Raw genomic sequence first — 17425 nt, forward strand, 5'->3', positions numbered from 1 at the left:
TGAGCTACTCCTGTAGCGGATGGCAGGCAGAACGCTGGAAACACAGAAAAACCTCAAGGCGAGCGGCTCCCGCGAAGCGGGGGCCGCGAGAGGTTATGAACACATTGGTGGAGGCGGGGCACTGGGAGGGGGCGCGGCTCACGCAGGAAGAGGAAACAGCTGGTGGTATTGACGCTGTACCTTGCAGTCCCGGGGCCGCGCCTCTCGCCTCCTCTGCGGCCTCGCAGGTGATTGTCTCCTCCCTCCGTAGGCACAAAGAGCTGGGGAGATGATGAGCTACTCCTGTAGCGGATGGCAGGTAGAACGCTGGAAATGCAGAAAAACCTCAAGGCGAGCGGCTCCCGCGAAGCGGGGGCCGCGAGAGGTTATGAACACCTTGGTGGAGGCGGGGCACTGGGAGGGGGCGCGGCTCACGCGGGAAGAGGAAACAGCTGGTGGTATTGACGCTGTACCTCGCAGTCCCGGGGCCGCGCCGCTCGCCTCCTCTGTGGCCTCGCAGGTGATTGTCTCCTCCCTCCGTAGGCACAAAGAGCTGGGGAGATGATGAGCTACTCCTGTAGCGGATGGCAGGTAGAACGCTGGAAACGCAGAAAAACCTCAAGGCGAGCGGCTCCCGCGAAGCGGGGGCCGCGAGAGGTTATGAACACCTTGGTGGAGGCGGGGCATTGGGAGGGGGCGCGGCTCACGTGGGAAGAGGAAACAGCTGGTGGTATTGACGCTGTACCTCGCAGTCCCGGGGCCGCGCCTCTCGCCTCCTCTGCGGCCTCGCAGGTGATTGTCTCCTCCCTCCGTAGGCACAAAGAGCTGGGGAGATGATGAGCTACTCCTGTAGCGGATGGCAGGTAGAACGCTGGAAACGCAGAAAAACCTCAAGGTGAGCGGCTCCCGCGAAGCGGGGGCCGCGAGAGGTTATGAACACCTTGGTGGAGGCGGGGCACTGGGAGGGGCCGCGGCTCACGCGGGAAGAGGAAACAGCTGGTGTTATTGACGCTGTACCTCGCAGTCCCGGGGCCGCGCCTCTCGCCTCCTCTGCGGCCTCGCAGGTGATTGTCTCCTCCCTCCGTAGGCACAAAGAGCTGGGGAGATGATGAGCTACTCCTGTAGCGGATGGCAGGTAGAACGCTGGAAACGCAGAAAAACCTCAAGGCGAGCGGCTCCCGCGAAGCGGGGGCCGCGAGAGGTTATGAACACCTTGGTGGAGGCGGGGCACTGGGAGGGGGCGCGGCTCACGCGGGAAGAGGAAACAGCTGGTGGTATTGACACTGTACCTCGCAGTCCCGGGGCCGCGCCTCTCGCCTCCTCTGCGGCCTCGCAGGTGATTGTCTCCTCCCTCCGTAGGCACAAAGAGCTGGGGAGATGATGAGCTACTCCTGTAGCGGATGGCAGGTAGAACGCTGGAAACGCAGAAAAAACTCAAGGCGAGCGGCTCCCGCGAAGCGGGGGCCGCGAGAGGTTATGAACACCTTGGTGGAGGCGGGGCACTGGGAGGGGGCGCGGCTCACGCGGGAAGAGGAAACAGCTGGTGGTATTGACGCTGTACCTCGCAGTCCCGGGGCCGCGCCTCTCGCCTCCTCTGCGGCCTCGCAGGTGATTGTCTCCTCCCTCCGTAGGCACAAAGAGCTGGGGAGATGATGAGCTACTCCTGTAGCGGATGGCAGGTAGAACGCTGGAAACGCAGAAAAACCTCAAGGCGAGCGGCTCCCGCGAAGCGGGGGCCGCGAGAGGTTATGAACACATTGGTGGAGGCGGGGCACTGGGAGGGGGCGCGGCTCACGCAGGAAGAGGAAACAGCTGGTGGTATTGACGCTGTACCTTGCAGTCCCGGGGCCGCGCCTCTCGCCTCCTCTGCGGCCTCGCAGGTGATTGTCTCCTCCCTCCGTAGGCACAAAGAGCTGGGGAGATGATGAGCTACTCCTGTAGCGGATGGCAGGTAGAACGCTGGAAATGCAGAAAAACCTCAAGGCGAGCGGCTCCCGCGAAGCGGGGGCCGCGAGAGGTTATGAACACCTTGGTGGAGGCGGGGCACTGGGAGGGGGCGCGGCTCACGCGGGAAGAAGAAACAGCTGGTGGTATTGACGCTGTACCTTGCCCGGGGCCGCGCCTCTCGCCTCCTCTGTGGCCTCGCAGGTGATTGTCTCCTCCCTCCGTAGGCACAAAGAGCTGGGGAGATGATGAGCTACTCCTGTAGCGGATGGCAGGTAGAACGCTGGAAACGCTGAAAAACCTCAAGGCGAGCGGCTCCCGCGAAGCGGGGGCCGCGAGAGGTTATGAACACCTTGGTGGAGGCGGGGCATCGGGAGGGGGCGCGGCTCACGTGGGAAGAGGAAACAGCTGGTGGTATTGACGCTGTACCTCGCAGTCCCGGGGCCGCGCCTCTCGCCTCCTCTGCGGCCTCGCAGGTGATTGTCTCCTCCCTCCGTAGGCACAAAGAGCTGGGGAGATGATGAGCTACTCCTGTAGCGGATGGCAGGTAGAACGCTGGAAACGCAGAAAAACCTCAAGGTGAGCGGCTCCCGCGAAGCGGGGGCCGCGAGAGGTTATGAACACCTTGGTGGAGGCGGGGCACTGGGAGGGGCCGCGGCTCACGCGGGAAGAGGAAACAGCTGGTGCTATTGACGCTGTACCTCGCAGTCCCGGGGCCGCGTCACTCGCCTCCTCTGCGGCCTCGCAGGTGATTGTCTCCTCCCTCCGTAGGCACAAAGAGCTGGGGAGATGATGAGCTACTCCTGTAGCGGATGGCAGGTAGAACGCTGGAAACGCAGAAAAACCTCAAGGCGAGCGGCTCCCGCGAAGCGGGGGCCGCGAGAGGTTATGAACACCTTGGTGGAGGCGGGGCACTGGGAGGGGGTGCGGCTCACGCGGGAAGAGGAAACAGCTGGTGGTATTGACACTGTACCTCGCAGTCCCGGGGCCGCGCCTCTCGCCTCCTCTGCGGCCTCGCAGGTGATTGTCTCCTCCCTCCGTAGGCACAAAGAGCTGGGGAGATGATGAGCTACTCCTGTAGCGGATGGCAGGTAGAACGCTGGAAACGCAGAAAAACCTCAAGGCGAGCGGCTCCCGCGAAGCGGGGGCTGCGAGAGGTTATGAACACCTTGGTGGAGGCGGGGCACTGGGAGGGGGCGCGGCTCACGCGGGAAGAGGAAACAGCTGGTGGTATTGACACTGTACCTCGCAGTCCCGGGGCCGTGCCTCTCGCCTCCTCTGCGGCCTCGCAGGTGATTGTCTCCTCCCTCCGTAGGCACAAAGAGCTGGGGAGATGATGAGCTACTCCTGTAGCGGATGGCAGGTAGAACGCTGGAAACGCAGAAAAACCTCAAGGCGAGCGGCTCCCGCGAAGCGGGGGCCGCGAGAGGTTATGAACACCTTGGTGGAGGCGGGGCACTGGGAGGGGGCGCGGCTCACGCGGGAAGAGGAAACAGCTGGTGGTATTGACGCTGTACCTCGCAGTCCCGGGGCCGCGCCTCTCGACTCCTCTGCGGCCTCGCAGGTGATTGTCTCCTCCCTCCGTAGGCACAAAGAGCTGGGGAGACGATGAGCTACTCCTGTAGCGGATGGCAGGTAGAACGCTGGAAACGCAGAAAAACCTCAAGGCGAGCGGCTCCCGCGAAGCGGGGGCCGCGAGAGGTTATGAACACCTTGGTGGAGGCGGGGCACTGGGAGGGGGCGCGGCTCACGCGGGAAGAGGAAACAGCTGGTGGTATTGACGCTGTACCTCGCAGTCCCGGGGCCGCGCCTCTCGCCTCCTCTGCGGCCTCGCAGGTGATTGTCTCCTCCCTCCGTAGGCACAAAGAGCTGGGGAGATGATGAGCTTCTCCTGTAGCGGATGGCAGGCAGAACGCTGGAAACGCAGAAAAACCTCAAGGTGAGCGGCTCCCGCGAAGCGGGGGCCGCGAGAGGTTATGAACACCTTGGTGGAGGCGGGGCACTGGGAGGGGCCGCGGCTCACGTGGGAAGAGGAAACAGCTGGTGTTATTGACGCTGTACCTCGCAGTCCCGGGGCCGCGCCTCTCGCCTCCTCTGCGGCCTCGCAGGTGATTGTCTCCTCCCTCCGTAGGCACAAAGAGCTGGGGAGATGATGAGCTACTCCTGTAGCGGATGGCAGGTAGAACGCTGGAAACGCAGAAAAACCTCAAGGCGAGCGGCTCCCGCGAAGCGGGGGCCGCGAGAGGTTATGAACACCTTGGTGGAGGCGGGGCACTGGGAGGGGGCGCGGCTCACGCGGGAAGAGGAAACAGCTGGTGGTATTGACACTGTACCTCGCAGTCCCGGGGCCGCGCCTCTCGCCTCCTCTGCGGCCTCGCAGGTGATTGTCTCCTCCCTCCGTAGGCACAAAGAGCTGGGGAGATGATGAGCTACTCCTGTAGCGGATGGCAGGTAGAACGCTGGAAACGCAGAAAAACCTCAAGGCGAGCGGCTCCCGCGAAGCGGGGGCCGCGAGAGGTTATGAACACCTTGGTGGAGGCGGGGCACTGGGAGGGGGCGCGGCTCACGCGGGAAGAGGAAACAGCTGGTGGTATTGACGCTGTACCTCGCAGTCCCGGGGCCGCGCCTCTCGCCTCCTCTGCGGCCTCGCAGGTGATTGTCTCCTCCCTCCGTAGGCACAAAGAGCTGGGGAGATGATGAGCTACTCCTGTAGCGGATGGCAGGTAGAACGCTGGAAACGCAGAAAAACCTCAAGGCGAGCGGCTCCCGCGAAGCGGGGGCCGCGAGAGGTTATGAACACCTTGGTGGAGGCGGGGCACTGGGAGGGGGCGCGGCTCACGCGGGAAGAGGAAACAGCTGGTGGTATTGACGCTGTACCTCGCAGTCCCGGGGCCGCGCCTCTCGCCTCCTCTGCGGCCTCGCAGGTGATTGTCTCCTCCCTCCGTAGGCACAAAGAGCTGGGGAGATGATGAGCTACTCCTGTAGCGGATGGCAGGCAGAACGCTGGAAACACAGAAAAACCTCAAGGCGAGCGGCTCCCGCGAAGCGGGGGCCGCGAGAGGTTATGAACACATTGGTGGAGGCGGGGCACTGGGAGGGGGCGCGGCTCACGCAGGAAGAGGAAACAGCTGGTGGTATTGACGCTGTACCTTGCAGTCCCGGGGCCGCGCCTCTCGCCTCCTCTGCGGCCTCGCAGGTGATTGTCTCCTCCCTCCGTAGGCACAAAGAGCTGGGGAGATGATGAGCTACTCCTGTAGCGGATGGCAGGTAGAACGCTGGAAATGCAGAAAAACCTCAAGGCGAGCGGCTCCCGCGAAGCGGGGGCCGCGAGAGGTTATGAACACCTTGGTGGAGGCGGGGCACTGGGAGGGGGCGCGGCTCACGCGGGAAGAGGAAACAGCTGGTGGTATTGACGCTGTACCTCGCAGTCCCGGGGCCGCGCCGCTCGCCTCCTCTGTGGCCTCGCAGGTGATTGTCTCCTCCCTCCGTAGGCACAAAGAGCTGGGGAGATGATGAGCTACTCCTGTAGCGGATGGCAGGTAGAACGCTGGAAACGCAGAAAAACCTCAAGGCGAGCGGCTCCCGCGAAGCGGGGGCCGCGAGAGGTTATGAACACCTTGGTGGAGGCGGGGCATTGGGAGGGGGCGCGGCTCACGTGGGAAGAGGAAACAGCTGGTGGTATTGACGCTGTACCTCGCAGTCCCGGGGCCGCGCCTCTCGCCTCCTCTGCGGCCTCGCAGGTGATTGTCTCCTCCCTCCGTAGGCACAAAGAGCTGGGGAGATGATGAGCTACTCCTGTAGCGGATGGCAGGTAGAACGCTGGAAACGCAGAAAAACCTCAAGGTGAGCGGCTCCCGCGAAGCGGGGGCCGCGAGAGGTTATGAACACCTTGGTGGAGGCGGGGCACTGGGAGGGGCCGCGGCTCACGCGGGAAGAGGAAACAGCTGGTGTTATTGACGCTGTACCTCGCAGTCCCGGGGCCGCGCCTCTCGCCTCCTCTGCGGCCTCGCAGGTGATTGTCTCCTCCCTCCGTAGGCACAAAGAGCTGGGGAGATGATGAGCTACTCCTGTAGCGGATGGCAGGTAGAACGCTGGAAACGCAGAAAAACCTCAAGGCGAGCGGCTCCCGCGAAGCGGGGGCCGCGAGAGGTTATGAACACCTTGGTGGAGGCGGGGCACTGGGAGGGGGCGCGGCTCACGCGGGAAGAGGAAACAGCTGGTGGTATTGACACTGTACCTCGCAGTCCCGGGGCCGCGCCTCTCGCCTCCTCTGCGGCCTCGCAGGTGATTGTCTCCTCCCTCCGTAGGCACAAAGAGCTGGGGAGATGATGAGCTACTCCTGTAGCGGATGGCAGGTAGAACGCTGGAAACGCAGAAAAAACTCAAGGCGAGCGGCTCCCGCGAAGCGGGGGCCGCGAGAGGTTATGAACACCTTGGTGGAGGCGGGGCACTGGGAGGGGGCGCGGCTCACGCGGGAAGAGGAAACAGCTGGTGGTATTGACGCTGTACCTCGCAGTCCCGGGGCCGCGCCTCTCGCCTCCTCTGCGGCCTCGCAGGTGATTGTCTCCTCCCTCCGTAGGCACAAAGAGCTGGGGAGATGATGAGCTACTCCTGTAGCGGATGGCAGGTAGAACGCTGGAAACGCAGAAAAACCTCAAGGCGAGCGGCTCCCGCGAAGCGGGGGCCGCGAGAGGTTATGAACACATTGGTGGAGGCGGGGCACTGGGAGGGGGCGCGGCTCACGCAGGAAGAGGAAACAGCTGGTGGTATTGACGCTGTACCTTGCAGTCCCGGGGCCGCGCCTCTCGCCTCCTCTGCGGCCTCGCAGGTGATTGTCTCCTCCCTCCGTAGGCACAAAGAGCTGGGGAGATGATGAGCTACTCCTGTAGCGGATGGCAGGTAGAACGCTGGAAATGCAGAAAAACCTCAAGGCGAGCGGCTCCCGCGAAGCGGGGGCCGCGAGAGGTTATGAACACCTTGGTGGAGGCGGGGCACTGGGAGGGGGCGCGGCTCACGCGGGAAGAAGAAACAGCTGGTGGTATTGACGCTGTACCTTGCAGTCCCGGTGCCGCGCCTCTCGCCTCCTCTGTGGCCTCGCAGGTGATTGTCTCCTCCCTCCGTAGGCACAAAGAGCTGGGGAGATGATGAGCTACTCCTGTAGCGGATGGCAGGTAGAACGCTGGAAACGCTGAAAAACCTCAAGGCGAGCGGCTCCCGCGAAGCGGGGGCCGCGAGAGGTTATGAACACCTTGGTGGAGGCGGCGCATCGGGAGGGGGCGCGGCTCACGTGGGAAGAGGAAACAGCTGGTGGTATTGACGCTGTACCTCGCAGTCCCGGGGCCGCGCCTCGCGCCTCCTCTGCGGCCTCGCAGGTGATTGTCTCCTCCCTCCGTAGGCACAAAGAGCTGGGGAGATGATGAGCTACTCCTGTAGCGGATGGCAGGTAGAACGCTGGAAACGCAGAAAAACCTCAAGGTGAGCGGCTCCCGCGAAGCGGGGGCCGCGAGAGGTTATGAACACCTTGGTGGAGGCGGGGCACTGGGAGGGGCCGCGGCTCACGCGGGAAGAGGAAACAGCTGGTGCTATTGACGCTGTACCTCGCAGTCCCGGGGCCGCGTCTCTCGCCTCCTCTGCGGCCTCGCAGGTGATTGTCTCCTCCCTCCGTAGGCACAAAGAGCTGGGGAGATGATGAGCTACTCCTGTAGCGGATGGCAGGTAGAACGCTGGAAACGCAGAAAAACCTCAAGGCGAGCGGCTCCCGCGAAGCGGGGGCCGCGAGAGGTTATGAACACCTTGGTGGAGGCGGGGCACTGGGAGGGGGTGCGGCTCACGCGGGAAGAGGAAACAGCTGGTGGTATTGACACTGTACCTCGCAGTCCCGGGGCCGCGCCTCTCGCCTCCTCTGCGGCCTCGCAGGTGATTGTCTCCTCCCTCCGTAGGCACAAAGAGCTGGGGAGATGATGAGCTACTCCTGTAGCGGATGGCAGGTAGAACGCTGGAAACGCAGAAAAACCTCAAGGCGAGCGGCTCCCGCGAAGCGGGGGCCGCGAGAGGTTATGAACACCTTGGTGGAGGCGGGGCACTGGGAGGGGGCGCGGCTCACGCGGGAAGAGGAAACAGCTGGTGGTATTGACGCTGTCCCTCGCAGTCCCGGGGCCGCGCCTCTCGCCTCCTCTGCGGCCTCGCAGGTGATTGTCTCCTCCCTCCGTAGGCACAAAGAGCTGGGGAGATGATGAGCTACTCCTGTAGCGGATGGCAGGTAGAACGCTGGAAACGCAGAAAAACCTCAAGGCGAGCGGCTCCCGCGAAGCGGGGGCCGCGAGAGGTTATGAACACCTTGGTGGAGGCGGGGCACTGGGAGGGGGCGCGGCTCACGCGGGAAGAGGAAACAGCTGGTGGTATTGACGCTGTACCTCGCAGTCCCGGGGCCGCGCCTCTCGCCTCCTCTGCGGCCTCGCAGGTGATTGTCTCCTCCCTCCGTAGGCACAAAGAGCTGGGGAGATGATGAGCTACTCCTGTAGCGGATGGCAGGCAGAACGCTGGAAACACAGAAAAACCTCAAGGCGAGCGGCTCCCGCGAAGCGGGGGCCGCGAGAGGTTATGAACACATTGGTGGAGGCGGGGCACTGGGAGGGGGCGCGGCTCACGCAGGAAGAGGAAACAGCTGGTGGTATTGACGCTGTACCTTGCAGTCCCGGGGCCGCGCCTCTCGCCTCCTCTGCGGCCTCGCAGGTGATTGTCTCCTCCCTCCGTAGGCACAAAGAGCTGGGGAGATGATGAGCTACTCCTGTAGCGGATGGCAGGTAGAACGCTGGAAATGCAGAAAAACCTCAAGGCGAGCGGCTCCCGCGAAGCGGGGGCCGCGAGAGGTTATGAACACCTTGGTGGAGGCGGGGCACTGGGAGGGGGCGCGGCTCACGCGGGAAGAGGAAACAGCTGGTAGTATTGACGCTGTACCTCGCAGTCCCGGGGCCGCGCCTCTCGCCTCCTCTGTGGCCTCGCAGGTGATTGTCTCCTCCCTCCGTAGGCACAAAGAGCTGGGGAGATGATGAGCTACTCCTGTAGCGGATGGCAGGTAGAACGCTGGAAACGCAGAAAAACCTCAAGGCGAGCGGCTCCCGCGAAGCGGGGGCCGCGAGAGGTTATGAACACCTTGGTGGAGGCGGGGCATTGGGAGGGGGCGCGGCTCACGTGGGAAGAGGAAACAGCTGGTGGTATTGACGCTGTACCTCGCAGTCCGGGGGCCGCGCCTCTCGCCTCCTCTGCGGCCTCGCAGGTGATTGTCTCCTCCCTCCGTAGGCACAAAGAGCTGGGGAGATGATGAGCTACTCCTGTAGCGGATGGCAGGTAGAACGCTGGAAACGCAGAAAAACCTCAAGGTGAGCGGCTCCCGCGAAGTGGGGGCCGCGAGAGGTTATGAACACCTTGGTGGAGGCGGGGCACTGGGAGGGACCGCGGCTCACGCGGGAAGAGGAAACAGCTGGTGTTATTGACGCTGTACCTCGCAGTCCCGGGGCCGCGCCTCTCGCCTCCTCTGCGGCCTCGCAGGTGATTGTCTCCTCCCTCCGTAGGCACAAAGAGCTGGGGAGATGATGAGCTACTCCTGTAGCGGATGGCAGGTAGAACGCTGGAAACGCAGAAAAACCTCAAGGCGAGCGGCTCCCGCGAAGCGGGGGCCGCGAGAGGTTATGAACACCTTGGTGGAGGCGGGGCACTGGGAGGGGGCGCGGCTCACGCGGGAAGAGGAAACAGCTGGTGGTATTGACGCTGGACCTCGCAGTCCCGGGGCCGCGCCTCTCGCCTCCTCTGTGGCCTCGCAGGTGATTGTCTCCTCCCTCCGTAGGCACAAAGAGCTGGGGAGATGATGAGCTACTCCTGTAGCGGATGGCAGGTAGAACGCTGGAAACGCAGAAAAACCTCAAGGCGAGCGGCTCCCGCGAAGCGGGGGCCGCGAGAGGTTATGAACACCTTGGTGGAGGCGGGGCATCGGGAGGGGGCGCGGCTCACGTGGGAAGAGGAAACAGCTGGTGGTATTGACGCTGTACCTCGCAGTCCCGGGGCCGCGCCTCTCGCCTCCTCTGCGGCCTCGCAGGTGATTGTCTCCTCCTTCCGTAGGCACAAAGAGCTGGGGAGATGATGAGCTACTCCTGTAGCGGATGGCAGGTAGAACGCTGGAAACGCAGAAAAACCTCAAGGTGAGCGGCTCCCGCGAAGCGGGGGCCGCGAGAGGTTATGAACACCTTGGTGGAGGCGGGGCACTGGGAGGGGCCGCGGCTCACGCGGGAAGAGGAAACAGCTGGTGTTATTGACGCTGTACCTCGCAGTCCCGGGGCCGCGTCTCTCGCCTCCTCTGCGGCCTCGCAGGTGATTGTCTCCTCCCTCCGTAGGCACAAAGAGCTGGGGAGATGATGAGCTACTCCTGTAGCGGATGGCAGGTAGAACGCTGGAAACGCAGAAAAACCTCAAGGCGAGCGGCTCCCGCGAAGCGGGGGCCGCGAGAGGTTATGAACACCTTGGTGGAGGCGGGGCACTGGGAGGGGGCGCGGCTCACGCGGGAAGAGGAAACAGCTGGTGGTATTGACACTGTACCTCGCAGTCCCGGGGCCGCGCCTCTCGCCTCCTCTGCGGCCTCGCAGGTGATTGTCTCCTCCCTCCGTAGGCACAAAGAGCTGGGGAGATGATGAGCTACTCCTGTAGCGGATGGCAGGTAGAACGCTGGAAACGCAGAAAAACCTCAAGGCGAGCGGCTCCCGCGAAGCGGGGGCCGCGAGAGGTTATGAACACCTTGGTGGAGGCGGGGCACTGGGAGGGGGCGCGGCTCACGCGGGAAGAGGAAACAGCTGGTGGTATTGACGCTGTACCTCGCAGTCCCGGGGCCGCGCCTCTCGCCTCCTCTGCGGCCTCGCAGGTGATTGTCTCCTCCCTCCGTAGGCACAAAGAGCTGGGGAGATGATGAGCTACTCCTGTAGCGGATGGCAGGCAGAACGCTGGAAACACAGAAAAACCTCAAGGCGAGCGGCTCCCGCGAAGCGGGGGCCGCGAGAGGTTATGAACACATTGGTGGAGGCGGGGCACTGGGAGGGGGCGCGGCTCACGCAGGAAGAGGAAACAGCTGGTGGTATTGACGCTGTACCTTGCAGTCCCGGGGCCGCGCCTCTCGCCTCCTCTGCGGCCTCGCAGGTGATTGTCTCCTCCCTCCGTAGGCACAAAGAGCTGGGGAGATGATGAGCTACTCCTGTAGCGGATGGCAGGTAGAACGCCGGAAATGCAGAAAAACCTCAAGGCGAGCGGCTCCCGCGAAGCGGGGGCCGCGAGAGGTTATGAACACCTTGGTGGAGGCGGGGCACTGGGAGGGGGCGCGGCTCACGCGGGAAGAGGAAACAGCTGGTGGTATTGACGCTGTACCTCGCAGTCCCGGGGCCGCGCCTCTCGCCTCCTCTGTGGCCTCGCAGGTGATTGTCTCCTCCCTCCGTAGGCACAAAGAGCTGGGGAGATGATGAGCTACTCCTGTAGCGGATGGCAGGTAGAACGCTGGAAACGCAGAAAAACCTCAAGGCGAGCGGCTCCCGCGAAGCGGGGGCCGCGAGAGGTTATGAACACCTTGGTGGAGGCGGGGCATTGGGAGGGGGCGCGGCTCACGTGGGAAGAGGAAACAGCTGGTGGTATTGACGCTGTACCTCGCAGTCCCGGGGCCGCGCCTCTCGCCTCCTCTGCGGCCTCGCAGGTGATTGTCTCCTCCCTCCGTAGGCACAAAGAGATGGGGAGATGATGAGCTACTCCAGTAGGGGATGGCAGGTAGAACGCTGGAAACGCAGAAAAACCTCAAGGTGAGCGGCTCCCGCGAAGCGGGGGCCGCGAGAGGTTATGAACACCTTGGTGGAGGCGGGGCACTGGGAGGGGCCGCGGCTCACACGGGAAGAGGAAACAGCTGGTGTTATTGACGCTGTACCTCGCAGTCCCGGGGCCGCGCCTCTCGCCTCCTCTGCGGCCTCGCAGGTGATTGTCTCCTCCCTCCGTAGGCACAAAGAGCTGGGGAGATGATGAGCTACTCCTGTAGCGGATGGTAGGTAGAATGCTGGAAACGCAGAAAAACCTCAAGGCGAGCGGCTCCCGCGAAGCGGGGGCCGCGAGAGGTTATGAACACCTTGGTGGAGGCGGGGCACTGGGAGGGGGCGCGGCTCACGCGGGAAGAGGAAACAGCTGGTGGTATTGACACTGTACCTCGCAGTCCCGGGGCCGCGCCTCTCGCCTCCTCTGCGGCCTCGCAGGTGATTGTCTCCTCCCTCCGTAGGCACAAAGAGCTGGGGAGATGATGAGCTACTCCTGGAGTGGATGGCAGGTAGAACGCTGGAAACGCAGAAAACCTCAAGGCGAGCGGCTCCCGCGAAGCGGGGGCCGCGAGAGGTTATGAACACCTTGGTGGAGGCGGGGCACTGGGAGGGGGCGCGGCTCACGCGGGAATAGGAAACAGCTGGTGGTATTGACGCTGTACCTCGCAGTCCCGGGGCCGCGCCTTTCGCCTCCTCTGCGGCCTCGCAGGTGATTGTCTCCTCCCTCCGTAGGCACAAAGAGCTGGGGAGATGATGAGCTACTCCTGTAGCGGATGGCAGGTAGAACGCTGGAAACGCAGAAAAACCTCAAGGCGAGCGGCTCCCGCGAAGCGGGGGCCGCGAGAGGTTATGAACACCTTGGTGGAGGCGGGGCACTGGGAGGGGGCGCGGCTCACGCGGGAAGAGGAAACAGCTGGTGGTATTGACGCTGTACCTCGCAGTCCCGGGGCCGCGCCTCTCGCCTCCTCTGCGGCCTCGCAGGTGATTGTCTCCTCCCTCCGTAGGCACAAAGAGCTGGGGAGATGATGAGCTACTCCTGTAGCGGATGGCAGGCAGAACGCTGGAAACACAGAAAAACCTCAAGGCGAGCGGCTCCCGCGAAGCGGGGGCCGCGAGAGGTTATGAACACATTGGTGGAGGCGGGGCACTGGGAGGGGGCGCGGCTCACGCAGGAAGAGGAAACAGCTGGTGGTATTGACGCTGTACCTTGCAGTCCCGGGGCCGCGCCTCTCGCCTCCTCTGCGGCCTCGCAGGTGATTGTCTCCTCCCTCCGTAGGCACAAAGAGCTGGGGAGATGATGAGCTACTCCTGTAGCGGATGGCAGGTAGAACGCTGGAAATGCAGAAAAACCTCAAGGCGAGCGGCTCCCGCGAAGCGGGGGCCGCGAGAGGTTATGAACACCTTGGTGGAGGCGGGGCACTGGGAGGGGCCGCGGCTCACGCGGGAAGAGGAAACAGCTGGTGTTATTGACGCTGTACCTCGCAGTCCCGGGGCCGCGCCTCTCGCCTCCTCTGCGGCCTCGCAGGTGATTGTCTCCTCCCTCCGTAGGCACAAAGAGCTGGGGAGATGATGAGCTACTCCTGTAGCGGATGGCAGGTAGAACGCTGGAAACGCAGAAAAACCTCAAGGCGAGCGGCTCCCGCGAAGCGGGGGCCGCGAGAGGTTATGAACACCTTGGTGGAGGCGGGGCACTGGGAGGGGGCGCGGCTCACGCGGGAAGAGGAAACAGCTGGTGGTATTGACACTGTACCTCGCAGTCCCGGGGCCGCGCCTCTCGCCTCCTCTGCGGCCTCGCAGGTGATTGTCTCCTCCCTCCGTAGGCACAAAGAGCTGGGGAGATGATGAGCTACTCCTGTAGCGGATGGCAGGCAGAACGCTGGAAACACAGAAAAACCTCAAGGCGAGCGGCTCCCGCGAAGCGGGGGCCGCGAGAGGTTATGAACACATTGGTGGAGGCGGGGCACTGGGAGGGGGCGCGGCTCACGCGGGAAGAGGAAACAGCTGGTGGTATTGACGCTGTACCTCGCAGTCCCGGGGCCGCGCCTCTCGCCTCCTCTGTGGCCTCGCAGGTGATTGTCTCCTCCCTCCGTAGGCACAAAGAGCTGGGGAGATGATGAGCTACTCCTGTAGCGGATGGCAGGTAGAACGCTGGAAACGCAGAAAAACCTCAAGGCGAGCGGCTCCCGCGAAGCGGGGGCCGCGAGAGGTTATGAACACCTTGGTGGAGGCGGGGCACTGGGAGGGGGCGCGGCTCACGCGGGAAGAGGAAACAGCTGGTGGTATTGACACTGTACCTCGCAGTCCCGGGGCCGCGCCTCTCGCCTCCTCTGCGGCCACGCAGGTGATTGTCTCCTCCCTCCGTAGGCACAAAGAGCTGGGGAGATGATGAGCTACTCCTGTAGCGGATGGCAGGTAGAACGCTGGAAACGCAGAAAAACCTCAAGGCGAGCGGCCTTAAAATATATATGTATTAAAAAACCAAAAACCATACATTTACAAAATTACTATTCAATACGAAATTAGTAATCAATAAATAAATCGTTTTTTTAAAAAATATGATTTAATTACCTTCCTTACTTAGGGTTGCCTTACTGCACCCTTACAAACATAGCAGCCCACACCCAAAAAAACACTGACAACATAACTATTCCATAACTTGCATATTTAAAATAAATTAAATAAGTAATTAACAATTAATAAGTTATTGTTTATTACCTAACTTCCCACCCTATTCCCCCTAGAAACCCAACAACCGGCTGCAATACTATTAAGAAGTATTAAGAAATTCTAATACCTTAAAATCACAAGCTATAATTTAAAAACAATGTACATTTTTGTAAACAATAATAGCACATACAACTAATATATCAACTAAAACACATAAATATATTTAGAAAAACTATAATTTAACCAATATATTAGTTAAAATATTAAAAACTGATACTGATAATCTTGTCAACAATATTTTCTGTCTCCTGATATTTTTAAATTGATATTTTGTTCGAAAATCAACTGCACATGGCTAACCTTGGAAGGTCACATAATCACATCAATGTAACCCAGCTGATTTGTTGGCTCTGGATTTTTAAAAAAAAGAAGCCACAGGCCTGTTGCCAGGACCTGACCTAGGAAACCATATATGAGGGGTGTTTGTATCTCCTCTAGATACTCAACCCAATACAGGCTTTGAGATGGGTGTGGCTCTATTTATTTGGATTCTAATGGATTTAATTGTACTGAAACTGTGAGGACTGTTAGGAAACTAGCTGGAAGTCTGCCTGGATTGTGTGGACATACCTCATTCTGTAAGGACTGTGATGAGGAAAAGAGTAGGTAGTAAAACAATTTTTTGCATTATTATCCAGCTTTCATGACATAGTCTTAATGCACTTAAGGTTCCATCTCTGTTCTTTTAAGTGATCCTACAATAGTTCTGAACAGAGAAAAGTACATATTACAATGCATATGTGAAGCACCAGGAGCCAAATGAAGAAGCTTAATATTGACGACCTAAAAACACAAAAATATGAAACCTGTCTGATTTGCATACGTTAAAAGCATGGTCCACAGCAATTATGAAAATGGCCCAAAGTAATTTAAACCTTGGGCTTCTGCAGGCTTCCAATAGTTTATGGAAAGTATCGCTGCTCAAGAAACACACACAGCACACCTGGGAGAAGCAGCACTACCATCTCAGAATTCTTCAAGACCCCAGCAAAGAGAAGAACTGAAAATGGTGACTCTAATGAACATGGTTTATTTGATTGTCATATCAGTACTGAGCGTGATTGCGATACTCGCCTGTGCATTCATTGTTGCTTTGATCCTCTTGGACTGGGCTCGTGGCCGAAACCTGAACACCCGGGACCTCATTCTAATAGCACTGGGGATCTCAGGTGCTTGTTTTCAATGTACACTGATAGTAGATGCATGCATTTCAAAATTATTGGTGGATGTGTATGATTTAGGACAAAGCTATGCAGTGTTACTTCAACTTCAAGTGTGGACAGGTAGCTCCAGTGCCTGGCTCACCGCCTGTCTCTGCATCTTCTACTGTGTGAAGATCGTAGACTTCAACCATCGGCTCTTCATCTGGTTGAAGCTGAAGATCTCTACGGTGGTGCTCTGGCTGCAGCTTTGGTCAGTGCTGGAGCCCCTGGTCCTAAGTGTTCCTATGTACTGGGATTCACATAACAATTTCAATGATAATTCAACAATGTCTAATTCCACAGCCCCCAGTGCAAAATTTAAATTCCAAATATACTACATGTCTGTAGCTGAACCTCTTGGATTCTGCATTCCTCTTCTTCTCGGTGTTGTCTCTATCACACCAATCTTGCCATCGCTGTATAGACATACCCAGCGGATGAAGGAGAATGCATCGGGGTTCAGTGAACCCCGATTGGGGGCTCACATTAGCGCAGCAAGGATGCTGGCCGCCCTTCTGCTGCTCTACCTCGTCGTGATTCTGACAAGCAATTTACATGTGCTAGTGCCTTCTGAGCTGTCAATCATAGTTTCTAATATCTCCATCGCTTGGATCACCCCTGCAGAATCCATCATCCTGATCCTGGGGAACACCAGATTGAAGCAGGTGCTGTGGAAGCTCCTCTCCCCTTGTAAACAGTGAAGAACTCCTCAAGGGTAGGCGTTCAATAGCCTGGAGCTCTTTCAGACGTTGAAATCCTCTTCAAACAAGACTCACCATCACATAAGGAGACGTTTTTTTGTTTGTGTTGTCTATAAAGTGATATGGATTTTATTGAAAATGGTGCTCACTGAAAAAAGTGCACATAGACCATGGCATTGTTCAGAATGCTACTTTAAATTGCATAATGATTTACATACCTGAATGTAAAGCTCCAGTTAAAATATGTAAGCTTTTGTTTTAGATAACGTATATTATACAGCATATTATTGATAAAAGAAAATAAATATAACGAAGAACATATAGCTTAAAGTCATTTAAGAAATGCTAATACTTTTGATCTTTAACATTTCCAACTCTAGACTGGCATTTCCCTTTTAAAATCCAAATGTGGTGAGGATGAATGTTATTTTGTCGAACACAGCAAAAGTATATGCCTTTTCATCAGTATATTTAGACGTCTTTGGTCCTTAGCGCGTTGGTCAGATTATTGCACTAGATATCTGCAGAGCTAAAAAAAAAATAAACGGAGATTATAAAATGAGCCACAATACCACTTAAATTAGCCCCATAACAAACAACGGCCAATCTGTAAAAAGCCAAATATATGCCTAAATCAGAAATCCAATATAAACAACAGATTTAGAAATATGTTTAATGTTACTGGAAAACTGTACCATAATGCTGGAATAATGCACAACATGCATTTCCCGTATTAAATTAAGATATGGTTGTCCTGTTTGCCAATGTATTGTGTACATTACAGGGCAAAGCGCGTCCTATTGAGAAAAACTTGTATCAAAAATATTGCGACGTAATTGATGCAACTCAGCAGAACCCCACGGAATATCCACAGCACAGAGAATGTCCACAGCACAGCAGTTTTCCTTCAAGGTAATTTTATTTTCCTTCTCTCACACCATGTGCAACACAAAGGGACGGTCGACGTGTTTTGGCTGATGCCTTCAACTGGACCGTAGAGTCCCACAGTCTAGGAAGTCAATTTAAAGTGACAAGTGTAATT

The 17425-nt window shown here is 58.9% G+C and overlaps 1 protein-coding gene across 1 annotated transcript; it reads left to right on the top strand.

The window, feature by feature from the left end:
• The first annotated feature begins 15384 nt into the window (after positions 1-15384).
• LOC147665958 (taste receptor type 2 member 9-like) lies at positions 15385-16383 on the top strand. Its single transcript, XM_086949379.1, has one exon. The coding sequence runs from the start codon at positions 15385-15387 to the stop codon at positions 16381-16383; it is 999 nt and encodes a 332-aa protein (XP_086805505.1).
• Positions 16384-17425: the final 1042 nt, after the last annotated feature.

This window comes from Lissotriton vulgaris, unplaced genomic scaffold, assembly GCF_964263255.1.
Source record: "Lissotriton vulgaris unplaced genomic scaffold, aLisVul1.2 SCAFFOLD_1501, whole genome shotgun sequence".
Taxonomy (NCBI): Eukaryota; Metazoa; Chordata; class Amphibia; order Caudata; family Salamandridae; genus Lissotriton; species Lissotriton vulgaris.

Coding starts and splice junctions, on each gene's coding strand:
- LOC147665958 (XM_086949379.1), top strand. CDS start 15,385: ATGGAAAGTATCGCTGCTCAAGAAACACACACAGCACACCTGGGAGAA.